Raw genomic sequence first — 16,447 nt, 5'->3', positions numbered from 1 at the left:
TCTCCGTCTCACTCCTCTGTTTCTCTCCTTCTCCTCTCTTTTTCTCTCCTTTTTCCATCTCACTCCTCTGTTTCTCTCCTTTCTCCGTCTCACTCCTCTGTATCTCTCCTTTCTCCGTCTCCTCCTTGTATCTCTCCTTTCTCCGTCTCACTCTGTTTCTCTCCTTCTCCGTCTCACTCCTCTGTTTCTCTCCTTTTTCCGTCTCACTCCTCTGTTTCTCTCCTTTCTCCATCTCACTCCTCTGTATCTCTCCCTTTCTCCGTCTCACTCCTGTTTCTCTCCTTTCTCCATCTCACTCCTCTGTTTCTCTCCCTTTCTCCGACTCACTCCTCTGTTTCTCTCCCTTTCTCCGTCTCACTCCTCTGTTTCTCTCCTTTCTCCGTCTCACTCCTCTGTTTCTCTCCTTTCTCCGATTACTTGTTTTTCCTTTCCGTCTCACTCTGTTTTCCTTTCGTCTCACTCTGTTTCTTCCTTTCTCCGTCTCACTCCTGTTTCTCTCCTTTCTCCGTCTCACTCCTCTGTTTCTCTCCTTTCTCCATCTCACTCCTCTGTATCTCTCCTTTCTCCGTCTCACTCCTCTGTTTCTCTCCTTTTCCGTCTCACTCTCTGTTTCTCTCCTTTCTCCGTCTCCTCCTCTGTATCTCTCCCTTTCTCCGTCTCACTCCTGTTTCTCTCCTTCTCCGTCTCACTCCTCTGTTTCTCTCCTTTCTCCGTCTCACTCCTCTGTATCTCTCCTTTCTCCGTCTCACTCCTCTGTTTCTCTCCTTTCTCCATCTCACTCCTCTGTTTCTCTCCTTTCTCCATCTCTCTCCTCTGTTTCTCTCCTTTCTCCGACTCACTCCTCTGTTTCTCTCCTTTCTCCGTCTCACTCCTCTGTTTCTCTCCCTTTCTCCGACTCACTCCTCTGTTTCTCTCCCTTTCTCCGTCTCACTCCTCTGTTTCTCTCCCTTTCTCCGTCTCACTCCTCTGTTTCTCTCCCTTCCTCCGTCTCACTCCTGTTTCTCTCCTTTCTCCGTCTCACAAGTTTCTCTGTCTCACTCCTGTTTCTCTCCCTTTCTCCGTCTCACTCCTCTGTTTCTCTCCCTTCCTCCGTCTCACTCCTCTGTTTCTCTCCCTTTCTCCGTCTCACTCCTGTTTCTCTCCCTTTCTCCGTCTCACAAGTTTCTCTGTCTCACTCCTGTTTCTCTCCCTTTCTCCGTCTCACTCCTCTGTTTCTCTCCTTTCTCCTTACTTGTTTTCTTTCTCCGTCTCACAAGTTTCTCCATCTCACTCCTGTTTCTCTCCCTTTCTCCGTCTCACTCCTGTTTCTCTCCCTTTCTCCGTCTCACTCCTCTGTATCTCTATCTTTCTTTTTCTTTCTCCCGTCTTTTCATGTGTAACTTGCCTCTAACTCTCTCATCTGTCTGCACTGTAGAGTCGCAATGTTTACCGCCTGGAATGCACAGACTTGATTGGCTGAGTAGTATCACGTGGGATGGCTTAACTCGCATGCAATTGGTCTGTGCGTTTCCTCATCCGCTAAACCACTACCGTAAAGACTACAAAAGCTGCGCCGGTTACAAATAGAAGCGCCCCATCAGGTTTTAAATCATAACCTTCTGTTTTGGCTGTAGGTCCGGGACCGTACGGGACGGCTTCTGGGTCCGGAACCGGGCCGCGGTCCGCCTGTTAGTGACCTCTGGTCTAGAGTCTTGCAGTCACTGAGTTGATGACGTCAGACGCCAGCAACACATTAGCCATAGGAGGGATGTAAAAAACAAAAACAATGGCCTTAGAAAAATCTCTGGGCAAGTAATATGGACCGAGACACACAGCTAAATATTTGGGCTGCATAGACGTTCTTTCACTGCAATGTGTTCTTCTTGCAGCTGTGGTGAAAATTTGAGCTGGTGAGGCTTCTAAAATAAAGATCCTCATGGAGTAGGCGAGCACAGTGAATTCAGATTTGTGGCTCTGACTTCCCGGATCTTTCGGAGACTAATACGTGTTGCATCTGCTGTGAGGCAGGTCATCAAAGGTCATCTTGGCAATTACACAAGCAGAAATGGTATACATAAACAGAGATAATATATAATATAGTGGTATAATTTTCCATTACACAGCAATGGCTGAAACTCTTTAGCAAAACCACATTGTAATACTGGCAGATCATGTAACTTGCAAATGTGGGTTTGTTCATTTATTTCTGTATTTCTATATTTATTTATTTCAGTATTTCTGTGTTCATATGTTAATTAGGTAGGTAGTCTAAAGCCTGGCACAGTGGTGTGATCATCGGGTCTACTGTCTTGAGTTGGTCGGAAAACAGGTGCTTGACCTTTAGCCAGAGTTGTTAAGGCCACGACTTTGGGCTTCTGTTTTTTTAAGTCGCTTGAAAAGAAGTTGGTCCTTCTTGCCACATCTTAAGAGAAGCCCGTCTCCACCTTACATTATGTTTACATCAGTGATGCTTGGTGCTCAAGTACAGTCACAGTTGATAGAAATTGTTTCCAGACACATGCTACTGTGTTAGTTGGATCTTCTAATGCATTATACTGCTGGGACATATAATTGGAGACAGGATGGCAGTTTGTAGTTCTCAGCTTTATTAAAGTACTCCAGGGAACACACAGAACCTCAGCGTGCTAGCCTAGCTAAGCTATACAAAAGTTGATGATGCTCAGTTATTCGTAAGCCTGTGCAGTTAATGTTATGGAAAGTTTTACGATATTGCAGATTATTTAAAATAATAAGCGACCAAATTTGGCAACAATGCACACACTGGCTATGTCCAGTTTCATTTGGGAACATAATGGACGATTAAGTTCAGTTCAAGAAATTATTACTGCAAAGAGTTAAAGGTTTAAGTGGCTGAGAAGAGCTATGACTCTCTGTCAGCCTGGCTAAAGTTCTAAAGAGGAACCATCAAGGTTGTTTTCTTCTAGTAATGATGAATAATAGGAGGTTTTGGCATTTCAGTCGGCTTTCTTCTATTAAGCTCTCTTTCCAGGCTAGGCAAAAATAATCTTAATTGGTGGAATGCCCCTTCCTTACAACTTATTTGTCTGTTATAAAGCACAGTTTCACTGGTCACAATGTTAATTCTTGATATTAACAATTTGTTTATAAATTATGAAAATGCCCTCAGTCAGTTATCTTTAACTTAATAGATATCTTTAACTTAATTACAACTTATTCCAGTGACTACTACTCAAACTGAATCATAGATGTCTGTACTTAACAACTTCGATGTGTTATAATGCCATATGCATAATGTAATTTTGAGTTTTAGCAATTCTACTTAATGATGGTCAATTCTCACTAGCCAAAATGCAAATTTTAAATGTCAACTTGAAATTCTTACTAGTGGCAAGTTACAGATTTCATTAATGCAATTCTATGTATATACAAAATTAAATGCCTGATGATATTGATAATTAAGAATATAATTTCATATATCTAGAATTGCATTTCTTAAATGTAACTTGTGGAAACTGTATTCATTATATTAAGGATATCTATAACTTATTTCATAACTAGTCAGAATCACAATTCAAACTAAATGAACATGCTAATGAGGGTATCATATCCAAAAGAAATATGCAAATCAGGGAACTTATCCGAAATTTCTTCACATGTCAAAACATTATTTACAATGGGGAAAACCAAGACCCTTACAGACCAGGTATGAACATGCATCCTGAGTTATCCAATCCGAAGTGATCAGCGCTATTCTTTAGCAAGGCTACTTTGGAATGACATTACCTAACAGATCTATCTCATGTGGTTCACAGAGACAGCAGACCGCTTTGCACATAGCAGCAGAACATGGCTGGCAGGACCTGGCTGAGATGATGCTGATTTCAGGGATGAACCTTAATTTGACTGACAAGGTACCACACAACACATACATACAATAAGGACAGAATAAAGCTTTTCAAAGGTCACGATTTACAGTTTTTTCAGTGTGATGGGGTAATGGGTTCTAATAGGTCTAGAAGTTGGACTAATTTCCCCTTCAAAATGTGCCTGTCATTAATTAAAAATGTGATTTCACTGATGATATCGCAGATGATTTGCATCAGTGTTGCATGTAGCATGATCATACAATGATAGGGTGATGCCTTTGTGGCATTGTTACAAAAAATACTTTGATGGGGTACTTTGTTCTATTCAATCAATCAATCAAATTTTATTTGTATAGCCCATATTCACAAATCACAATTTGTCTCACAGGGTTTTAACATGGTGTGACATCCTCTGTCCTTAACCCTCAACAAGAGTAAGGAAAAACTACAAAAAAAAAAACTTTTAACAGGGTAAAAAGAAGGTAGAAACCTCAGAGAGAGCCACATGTGAGGGATCCTGTGCAATAGATGTCAAGTGTAAAGGAGAACATCAGAAAGATAAGGGTATTTACAGCATTGATTAGAATAAACACTTTGTAACATAATGGAAGGTAAATGAATTGATGGAATATTGTCAATAATGGTCGAGTATCTGAGGAGACATATTTTATATCAAGCAGTCTTGTTGTAATCATAGTCCATGGTCAGCAGCCACCACGATCATGATCCACCATCAAGATCGGATGATTCACAGTAACATTCTGTGATGTCACTGGGTTCTCAAAGTTGCTGATGATGTCGAGGGGGGTCAGGATCAGGGTCTCAAGAACTGCTCATGCAAAACATTTCACAGGTGACACCGCACCACCTGGCGAGCCCATGTGAACTGCGTAATATACTTAATAATATACTTTCTGTTTTTACTGTGTTGTTTATACTGCGATAGTGCAGCATATCTCATAAACACATCACTTTTTTGTTATCAGCAACATGGCCTGTAACTACAGCTGTCAGATAAATCTAGTGAAGTAAAAATATGAAAATAATATTTCACTCTGAAATATAGTGAGGTTGAAGTATAATGTAACCTAATGTGAAATCAATAAATTGTACATTGTACAAATATAGTACTTAAGTCAGTGTAGTTCGTTACATTTCATGTGTTTGGGTTTATTACCTGTTACTGTTATTCTTGTAATTACTTTTGACATTTGATACCCCCCAAAACATTTTAAAGTAAGTTATTTGGTAGTTCAGTCCGACAACTCACCTTCAAATGTTTATTGCAACAGTAGAACATGTTAGTGTTTGGTGTCTAGACTCCGACTTAGTCACTCCCCCATATGATTACACAGATATGATGGGAGTGATGAGCAAATACTTATAACCCCCGTTGGAGCCTACAGATGGATGATGGGGTGGTGGAGGGGCTGAAGCAACTGGTAGCAATACTGCGGCAGCAGCGGGGCAAGCAAAGGAGTGATGGGAAGTTTTCTCTGCTTAAATAGACCACCTGATAAGGTGTGGGTGTGTATTATAGATGATTGAGGAGAGTGAGGTATGTCATGTGATGTATGTCACATGATTGGAGCAGCGCAGCTCGAGTTGGCTGTCTGCACTAACTCGCAGGCATTGCTCCATTTGTGGTAGTTATTTCTTGAGACATCCACAGCAGATGTTTGGATCTTTCATCTTACTTTCTAGTTTTTGAATAGTTCATTTTGTATGTCCTTTAATAGGCAGTCAGGAAATAACAAAGACTGCGGTCCTCAATAAAATCACAGCGCACACGCTGCTCATCTCCCTTTTTCCCTTAGCCTCTCTGGGGACAATCTGCACCTTTGAAAACTCTGCCAGCCTCAAGTGTCATAGGATGTCATCTTGAAAGTTTTGCATTAGCCCCTTGCTGCTGGTGGCTGCCCCTGAATCTGATCATCAACAGGTCTAGGGCCAACAGTTTTTTTTCACCTTTTTTCTCTTCCTCTTGTAAATATAATAAGGTTAAGTTGATTGATTCTTTTTTTTATTTTCTTATTTTCTGCCTGAGCTTAGCACAGTTGATTATATGATGATTAATAATGATTATACGCAGCAGGGGAAATCCTGTCTGGAGGTGGCAGCTAGAGGAAACCATGTCATCCTGGTTGACATGATCATCAAAGCCGACCGTTTCTATAAATGGGAGAAGGTGAGTTTATCATCACTGGGTGTGGATTTGCAATGAATCACCTAGAATAACTTAATTAAATAGAACAACACAAAACATAAAATGCTTTCTCTTCTTAGAGCTTTAGTTTTTTTCAAAAAAATTATAGAGTACCAACTGAGTGATGTGAAGCACACTTTTCAGTAAGGACTGCATACAAAACAAAGCCTCTATCAAGATTTAGTTCAGACTGCAGCAGCCCTTTTCATGATGGCTTTGTACCAAAATTGTGATTTGGCTGTGGTATGAGATTTGTTACCTACACATACTACTGTATTAGCTGAAGATTAGGATATGTTTGTGATATTAGGAAGTTGATGGTAAAATTATTTATTTATCCTGCAGTAGGGTTAGGGTTAGGGTATCTGTTTATCTGTTACCTTCACTTCTGTAAATCAAAGGGCATGCTATTCTAAAGCAACCATAACCATTTGGATATGATGTTGTGTGCTGGGATTGTTACTGTTGATAGATTGTAATGTTTGTGTAACTTCAAATGCTTTGTACAGTATGTGTACCACATGTACTGTATACCTATATGCAAATTGGCTTCCACTTCAGGATCACATGGAGAGTGATCAGGATTCCTGGGTGGGGAGGCCTCTGAGCTTCAAGCAGGACCACCAACCAGAGACACAGCACCTCCGCTCTGTCGTGTGGACCTTGGCCACTAAGCACCTCTGCCGCGGGGAATGGAAGATTCTGGCTCAGCAATGGGACTTCAGTGATGCACATATACGAGCTATAGAACAACAGTGGACAGGTGAGCTATGCACATGCAGATGCACTGAGCATCAGTTTTAACAGGTAGATTCTAGATCATTAAAAACCCTTGTGTCGTGTTTGTCCTCAAAAGCCTGTTTCCCAGCAGTGGCTGAGTCTCTTATAATACATGAATCTGGCAGCTGTAAGTTCAAACCAACTCATGTCTGTACTTGATTATGGAGCTTCAGACAGAAGTTGATTCATTTACATGGGAATGCCAGAAGTGGGTGACATTTAACTACTTTATGTCCACCTGCTTCAATTCAATTCAATTTTATTTGACTAGGGCCAGATCATAACATATATAATCTCAAGGCACTTTCCATAGTAAGGCCGAGACCTTAAGAATTATAGACAATATAGAGAGTTGTAGTAATGGAAAACACAATTCATTAAACTAAACACTTTCCCCTTTTTTTACATAGGAAAAGATGGAGAATACGTAATGTACGTTCTGCTACACTAATTAATGCCTACCACCAGTTGATGTAATCAGATGTTAGTGACCACCAGCGGATGTTAGGGACATGTCTTCAGTTGTGTACCTTAGCGTCATCAGGTGTTTCGGCCTTTTAATCACAAGACACCCTCTTCTATCCCGCCCTCTACACGCCCACATTCAACCATAAATGGTCAATGCAAAGCACCTAAGTGTACACTTACTCTCAATCTGACCTCATATAATAATGTTAGAATTGTTGCACAATTTGATAATCAATTGTCAGTGAACATCCTAATACTCCCACCTAAGCTATGCATCCAATCAATCAAATTTTATTTGTATTGCCCATATTCACAAATCACAATTAGTCTCATATGGTTTTAACATGGTGTGACATCCTCTGTCCTTAACCCTCAACAAGAGTAAGGAAAAGCTACTAAAAAACATTTAACAGGGTAAAAAGAAGGTAGAAACCTCAGAGAGCCACATGTGAGGGATCCCTCTCCCAGGACGGACAGAAGTGCAATAGATGTCACATTCAGCACATGCATCATGGAGATCATGGGACCCTACTGCAAACGCTAAGATACTGGGTGTGTCAATCTAGAGCTACAACAACTAATCGATTAACAGTCGACTTCCACTCCAACAACTGGTCAGCTTGTTGGAAGAAATTAACCACTAGATGGAAGCAAACCTGATTTAGCTTTAGAACGGGGAAACAACTGAGATCATGCTTATGGGTTTTAAAGCACAGGCACTAGGGCTGCACAATATATCTAAAATTTACCGTCATCGCGATATCAACATGCACGATATACATAACGCAAAAGACTGCTTGGACTGCGATAAATGGTGTTCAATGTGCCATGTATTCACACTCTGCATGTCAAAATATTTGGCCAATCAGATGGAGCCCTGCTGCCCTAGATAATAAATTAAAGATATTCAGATCATTGGGCCTCATTTACTAATATGTGCGCAGAAATATTCTTGCTCTCCGCAGAAAATAAGTGCGTGCGCAAAATCGCCGCCGGATTCATGACATGTGCGCACCAGCCGATTTGGTTCTCACTACCATGCATATGTTTGTGAATCAGAATCATTCTAAATTGACAGGCGCGATTACGCTCTCTGCAATTTGCATACCGCCAAGCCTCTATTTCTCCATGTAAGGACATACGTTTGTCATGAAGAGAGCGGTGTGCTCAACAGTTGAAGTTATGAGAGACGGCCCCAAAAGGTAAAAAACACAAGAATCTCACAACAGCAGAAATTGAAGGCGTCGGAGGAGGAAGCCACAAAATAAAAAAATGTTGGTAGCGTGCCCTCCGGAGTGACGATGTTTTAAAGACATAGCGCTACTTATGTAAGTTGTATTTACCCAAACTTGGGAAAACACGTCAGTCATTGTGTTCATGTGTCTCGCGGAGCGCTGGAGCGACCCCAGGGACAAATGGGGGCATCGATCGACAGCGAGCCCGTGGGTTCGCCAGTCGCATTCCGACACGTCGGACTTTCTCGGGTGCGAACCGCTTCTCTGTGAGTCTCCCATCTGCTGCTGCGCGGATGGAGATTAATAGTTGGGAAATAACCAGCAACAAAAGATTAATAAAAATTAAGCCTGGGCTGCAATAACTGAGGCCCTGAATGCTGTGCACATGCTGAGCACTAGAGCTGTGGACATTTCTCTTAGATGCATCGCGACTCCGACTTTGGACCAAGTGGAGGCTTTTCAGAGACTTACTGGGACATCCTGATAATAAAGAATTACAGTAATCCAGTCTACAGGTAACAAATGCATGGACTAGTTTCTCAGCATCCTTCTGAGACAGGATGTTCCTAATTTTCCTGATATTGCGCAGGTGGAAGAAAGCTGTCTATAGAGACTTGTTTTAAATGTGTGTCAAATGACATGTCCTGGTCAAACATAACTCCAAGGTTCCTCACAGTGGAGCTAGGGGCCAAGCTAACACCATCCAAGGAGACTATCTGGTCAGACAGTGTTTCTCTGAGATGTTGAGCTCCAATTACAATGACCTCAGTTTAGTCTGAATTTAGAAGTAAGACGTTCTGGGTCATCCAAGCCTTGATGTTCTTGAGACAATCCTGAAGTTGAACTAAGTGATTAGATTCATCAGGCTTCATAGATATGTACAGCTGGGTGTCGTCTGCGTAACAATATCACAGTCTTCCCTTTGATTTTTAACATTGCAGCTCCCTTCACCTAAGCCCCAATGCAGCCCCTAGTGCCTAGTACCTAGTGGGTGCATGTTTTAGGAGGACCAAAAATATGTGCTACTAAGTCACATTATGTGTCTCTTGAGCTCATGGAAATGACCTTCACCTTCCACGTATTGACAATTGTCACCTGAACCATACCGTTGCTTCTGTATTTACTGTGACCTTTAGGAAAACATATACTAGAGGACAATGAAAAAACAATAATACATCTTATTTATATAGAGCTTTTCAAGAAGTTCAAGTACATCATTGAGGGAAATATAATACAAACAATATAAATATATGTAAAAAAAAAATCTGGAGATTTCTTGCTGTGATTTCAGGTTTTAAATTCAAGGAAGACGATTTTCTGAAATATGCAAGCCTACATACCTCAACACCATCAACTGTTCATACCTGGACTATATCTTAACTCCATGTGGTGTGGGACAGCCTCACATTTGGATGTAGACCAATTCATAACATATTTGCTTATACTGGAGATCTTTTAATGTAATGTCACAGAAATGATTTCTGATTAAAAAAAAACTCACTCATTCATTGTATTCAGTGATGGTAACCTCTTTTCTACAGAAATCTTTTCCTGAGTTGATGTCTCAGTTTATTGCCATCTAGAATGTGAAATAAAAAATGTTAGTGTATCCGTACAAGATTACCAATGTAACACCAATAAAATCAAGTCTACTACACAAACATTTTTATGCCTCGGCGGTAGCTAGTGGCCAGAGGCATTATGTGTTCGGGTTGTCCATCTGTCACAATCAGTGGTGTATAAAGTACTTGAAAGCCATACTTGAGTAAAAGTACAGATATCTTACCTGAAAGCGACTCCGGTAAAAGTAAAAGTCACCCGTAAGAAAATGACTTGAGTCAAAGTCTTAAAGTAGCTCATATTAAATGTACTTAAGTATCAAAAGTATCTGGTGTTGAAATGTACTTAAGTATCAAAAGTAAAAGTACAAGTACCAAAATTATAAATGCAAAGTGCTTTTTATAGTCTTTACAGACACAAAACAACCAACAATTGTTCTCTTCAGGGTTTATTTCAACTGACTGAAAAATTATAACAAAAATATAGATATACTGTATAATTTTACAAATTTGGAACCCCAGATACTGAGGTTCAAATAGTAATGGACTAGTGCATCTGAACTTCTAGGGACAACAAAGACCCAACACAACAGAATAAACAAGTGCCTCTTGTGTCTGCCTAAGAACACTGATAGACCACAGTATAACCTGGCGGAGCGCCGAGAAGACGATCAAACTTGACTATCTAGAGGAAGTAAAACTCGTAACAACGCTTCTGAAGGTGAACCTGCGGAAGGATCATTACCGGTACAGCCTGCTCGACCCCGGTCGACCAAGGCAGCCCGACCAACAACCTTCGCTTCAATTGAATTATTCAATCAAGTTAACAATCAAATCAAATAGGTATGATTAATAAACAGACAAAGAACTCATATTGACCAAAATATCCAGTAATCTATAGCAAACAAATTAATTTCCAAATAGGAACAATTAACCGTCCATCAAATAAACATATGGAAGAAGTTTCCATTAAGAGTTCATGGTGAGTATAGTCCGAGTTCAGATGAAGTGTGAGATTGTGTGTGTGGGGAGAGTGTTCAGGAAAAAAACTGTTTGTATATAATATGCCATTAAGTTCATAATTTGATTTGTAAAGAGGGATGTGTGTGTGTGTTTGTCGGAGAGGGGAGTTAGGGTCCAATGAAAAGGTAAAGTGAGGGAAATGTGTGTTCTTTATGGCGGTCCTTTAATCTCCAGGTAGAGGGAAGATGAGGGGTGAAGTTTCTAGAGGCCAGGGGAATTCGGTGAAGCCAGGAGAGTTTCAATAGACTTAGCTTGTTTGGTTCATCCAGGAAAGAGGGAATCACGTTCCAATCCGAGCAGGTTAGATGGGTTTTTTAAATCCACTTCAGGCTCCAGGGATCAGCTTTCTTGCCTCATGGTCCAGGACGATTGTGAAATAAATCCAGCCGGTTCTTGGATCAACTTTCCAGAAACTACTTTATCTTTTTTGTGATCTCCTTCCTACAGTTACTTTCACTTCACATGTTTCCACTCCATGCTGCCTTTGTTTGATTTTCCCTCACCCTCTGGCTCACAGGTGTGTCCAACTTATCATCTCCCTCGCCCCTCCTTTTCCTGTTGAGGAGTAAAGGGCCATTCTTCTTGTTTGTGGATTCTCGTGTTGGCGGCCACTGACCTGTACCACATCGCCCTTTTCTAAAACAAATGAATGCTAACATGATGTTTGATGGGGTCATCATTATACATAACAGAGGAACACTTTGCACATCTATTTCGTAAGACAGGTGCGTAAGAGAAAGATGGCTTAAGGCGTCCTGTATGGACTCACTGAATGACACAACGCATGAACGATGATTCAAACAAGACGTGACTATGCAATTGCAGAGTCAGTAGCAACCACCATAGCAACGATAAGCAACATTGCAGTCCTAATAAAATAAAGTTGAGAATATAGGACGAGGTGTTGAATATCCCTTGTACATTTGAAGGTCTTATGCACAATTTAGGTTATCAACTAGCAGTAGATGTTAGCAGGTGTTAGTGGCCACCAGCGGATGTTAAGAACATAACTGTGCACCTTAGCACCATCAAGTGTTTTGGGCTTGTAATCAATGATACAGGCCGAACTTGAGGGTACGCTGAGGCTAAAGGTAAATCTGACTGGCTACTGGCTTGTATAGCAGCACTATGGAAGCCATGTGGTCGCTCAGTAGATCAGACATCATTACCTCTATGCCTTTTTAAACTAAACACTTTCCCCTTTTTTTTACATAGGAAAAGATGGAGAATACGTAATGTACGTTCTGCTACACTAATTAATGCCTACCACCAGTTGATGTAATCAGATGTTAGTGACCACCAGCGGATGTTAGGGACATGTCTTCAGTTGTGTACCTTAGCGTCATCAGGTGTTTTGGCCTTTTAATCACAAGACACCCTCTTCTAAGGCAGGCCCACCACAGGTTGATCAGATCTCATTCGCTTCATCAACATTATCCTCCCAGGGTACTGACAATTCTACGAAGTAGAGGACGCGCAGGGTGTTGGACCAGAGTATCAGGTCAGGTCTTAGGCTGGTAGTGACAATATGTGATGGGACTGTAAGCCGCTGGCCCACGTCCACCAATATCTCCCAGTCTCAGGCTTCCTCCAACTAACCACTCCTGGTCAGTGGAGGAGGCCCTTTCTGTCCCTGTTCCCCCTCACAGACAAAAGTTGTCCTTTGGACTGCGTTTGGGGTTTTTGATGGCAAGGCATTGGTAGCAGTGCTCTTTGTTTCTATTGTTGCTGCAATGCATCTGGTTGTGTCTCCATGTATACCTTGCTTGGGAGAGACTTATTATAGGCATGAACTGTGCACTCAACGACACAACGAATGGATGATTATTCAAACAACAGGCTACGACGTGGTTTACAGCATGGCAGTGTCTAAAGCAACCACCATAGCAACTTCAGAGGCCAAGTTGTGAGATGCCTACGTTTTGCCCAGTGGACCAACGTAGCTATTACATGTTTTTAGATGAGACTGGGTTGGCACTATAGTACGTACAGCATATCTAGACACATCCCTACTGACGATTAACTCTGCGCATGACTCGGCAGCCTGTTATGACAGATCTATTGAATGATGATTGTTTTATCATTATGACTGACAAGGAGCTGACAGTAGTTACTGTGCTCAGTGACAGTGTTCAGTGACATTGGTGACTCAATGTAACAGGTTCAGTTTAAAGATTTGTTAGTACACATACTGAATGAACACTTTTAACATGCTATGGTGCCATGTTCAAAGCTCAGACCTGAAGCTTGTACAAATAACAAATGTTCCCTGAGTAATCAAATTAAGGTACAAGGAGAAAGTAAACAAGGAGAAATATACTTGAGGACACAATCTCCATACATATGTGTTGTACTGAGTCTACCAACCGAAACAATTTTTTTTTATCTAGTTTGGAAATACTTTATTATGCACTGTTTGTATCTCTTCCTGTGGAAAAGCAACGCAACTAAGTTCAAAGACAACCGAGGCACACCTTGTGATATTTTGGGACATTCAATATGTACAACCTTTTAAATATGCAAATGCAGTAACCTCCCTGATTCTGTCAGATAATTATTCACTTGAATTTTTTTCTTCTAACATAATGGTATGTATTTTAATTCTGATTTAACCTTGTAGGTATGAAAAGCTTTAAAGAGCATGGTCACCGCATGTTGTTAATCTGGCTCCATGGTGTTGGGGTGGCAGGGGAGAACCCAATCAAAGGCCTCTATGAGGGGCTGGTGGAGATCTCTCGCACAGACCTGGCAGGTGAGCCCTTCAAACTGTTTTTGTTCTTCCTGTCCTTTAGTGCATTTAATTATTCATCAATTTTATACAAGTGCCACATACTGTGTGATTTGAACCTACTCCATGCATAGATCAAGAACTATAAAGTTGCATTTTTGACAGTTTTTCTTCTGATCCAGTTCGTGTGTGTTACTGTCTGGGAGGTGGTGGTGGTTGTGGAGTGTGCAGATGCATGATATCCTGTATCCTTTGTTTTAATCTTTCAGAGTGCATCAGACAGAAGGCAAACGCAGAGACCAGCTCTCCTAAAATGTGCTCTGCAATGTGAAGACAACATCTAGCTGATAGAACCCTGAACAGAGCTAAAAAAATCACTTGTATTGAATGATAAATGTTTTGCACTTTTCCAGTCTTGATAACCAGCGCTTTGCAGTACAATTTTTCCATTTACCCATTCACAGACACTGATGAGCATGTGAACTAATGTGCATGTATGTTCAGACTGACCTTTTCAGGCCTTTTTTATCTTGTTTTACTTACAACTTCACCTCTGGTTTAATTATTTGGTTCTGTTGGGAAGTCTGATCAGAGTGACTTAAAAAGAGACCGGAGACGTTTTATTTATATAGTTCAATCCAAAGCATAAATTTCGAAAACATGTAAAGAAAAACAAAATAACTTAATCTATACTTGGCTTAAATGGGGGAAACCTATGGTGAGCGTGAGACATGATCATGGCCATTAAGTGATGTCACACTTGAAACAAACTTGACACAGTGTGTCAACCTTTGAAAGCGGATGTATTGTAGTAAAATGTTTTGGTTCCTCGCTTCAACTTGTCAGAAATCATTTGACCAGTTTTTACAAAGCAAGCTTTATTAAAAACTAGTATCATTTACTACAGGGATCACAGGACCTTCAACAAAAATGTCATTCATGCCGAAACATGAAATGGTGCAGATGTGTTTTCTCCTAAGTGTGGGCTACCTTAAACATATTGGTGTATATTTGTCTCAATTTGTGTCTTTGCAATGACTTCGTAAGCAATGATGGCATCTTTAACATTTGCTTCTCATTCAGTCTGAACATATATGAGGGAGTTGGAGACAGTGGTTGGACAGAAACCATACACAGACCTAGAAACACTGTGGGGCACTAATGCAGAGAAATACATATATAACCCTTTCATCTTACAGAAATCATCTAGAGTGAAAAATACAAATTATTGGGTTCGAGTGGAGTATCTCTGGCATTACAAAAATGTCAGTTTTGATTTGATTCATTTGAAACAGAATCACTTCAGCCTTGAAAGAATCACAACTGGTCCTGAACTCTCTTTCCCCCTCGCTTCGACTTCCTCCTCTCTCTCTTCTCTCCCTCCTTTCCACCCACCTCCCCAATTTTTCTCCACTCACCCCAACCGGTTGAGGCAGATGGCGTCCCATACTGAGTGTGGTTCTGATAAAGGTTTCTCCCCCTTAAAAGGGATTTTTTTCACTCCACAATGGGAACTGTTGAGTTTCTGTAGCATATTTTAAGGTCTTGACCTTACTATGTAAAGTGCGCAATACAAATGAAATTGAATTGAATAGTAAGAATAAATCATATTGATTCTCTGTTTTACTCTTTACCATGGTCAGGATTTCTGCTACATTACAAGAGTGCTGTTTACTAAAGTGGCTCAATGATATTGTTTGTGGTACATGACTTCAAGCTAAAGGATGCTGTTGCACCTTAACAAAAGACATCACTATTAAATAAATTAATATAAATATGTATTTTTATTTATCACCAAGGAGGTAAAGTTTTTGTCAGTTTGCTTGTTTGTTTGTCAGCAGATAGACATCGGCCAAAAAAAGAACACAATCAATTTTTACAATTTGTGTGTTTTGCGTGTGTGGATTTTGGTGTGAATGTAATTAAAGTTTTGTTTCAATCGTGTTACTGGCGACTCTGTGGATTATACATGTTTTGCATGTCTTTGTATGACTTCATTCTCAAGTGAATTGGGTTTAAAATAATTGCATGAAATGTATAAATATTATTTCCTCCAAAGTACTTTGACAAAGGTATTACACAGGTATTTATAATGCTTGACAAATGTAAGGGATTTATGTATTGTGTTAGGCCTATAGTTAGGACATTTAACATGGATGCCCCATACTCCGAATCTACACCATCAAGAACAGAGTGAGCATGTTAACAGTTTGGCTGTCAAACAGCCTGAGTATGTAAAAAGTCTAGCAGGTCCCTCATGAGACCGCTCATGTGATAAGTGATTTTTTTTTCCTAATTCAATGCAATAAGTAGATTATTCTGCACAAACCACAAGAGTGCAAACAATTGTGTAACATTATTGTATGAACTTTAAGTGTAACTGTGTACTTGGCATGAGATAAATAAAAACTCCACTTTGAAAATGTCTCTTGTAAATCTGGACCATCATCTACATGTGCGGGTTCGCACATGTGAGCTTATGCTAACAAAACTTGATGGTCCAAACTTAAGCATACCATCTAATAACTCGTTATATTTAAAAATATATTTTCCCACCCGAGATGGGCCCAGATCCGCCCTGGAGTCACTTTTAATACCGTTATATCTTTCACTAACAATAG

At 40.4% G+C, this 16,447-nt stretch overlaps 1 protein-coding gene across 4 annotated transcripts in view; it reads left to right on the top strand.

Moving 5' to 3' along the window:
* Window positions 1–16,249, top strand: part of ankdd1a (ankyrin repeat and death domain containing 1A) — a 44,853-nt gene extending 28,604 nt beyond the window's left edge. For all 4 annotated transcript variants that reach the window (XM_035153414.2, XM_035153420.2, XM_035153417.2 and 1 more), the window contains 5 exons: window positions 3,774–3,872; window positions 5,920–6,015; window positions 6,595–6,796; window positions 13,719–13,850; window positions 14,096–16,249. In XM_035153414.2, coding sequence (XP_035009305.2) covers window positions 3,774–3,872; window positions 5,920–6,015; window positions 6,595–6,796; window positions 13,719–13,850; window positions 14,096–14,157 — 591 coding nt within the window. In that variant the 3' untranslated portion in view covers window positions 14,158–16,249. The remainder of the gene's footprint in view (window positions 1–3,773; window positions 3,873–5,919; window positions 6,016–6,594; window positions 6,797–13,718; window positions 13,851–14,095) is intronic.
* Window positions 16,250–16,447: the final 198 nt, after the last annotated feature.

Source organism: Hippoglossus stenolepis, chromosome 1, assembly GCF_022539355.2.
Source record: "Hippoglossus stenolepis isolate QCI-W04-F060 chromosome 1, HSTE1.2, whole genome shotgun sequence".
Classification (NCBI taxonomy): Eukaryota; Metazoa; Chordata; class Actinopteri; order Pleuronectiformes; family Pleuronectidae; genus Hippoglossus; species Hippoglossus stenolepis.
Note: the sequence above shows the minus strand (reverse complement) of the source record. Positions and strands in the feature narration are given on the sequence as shown.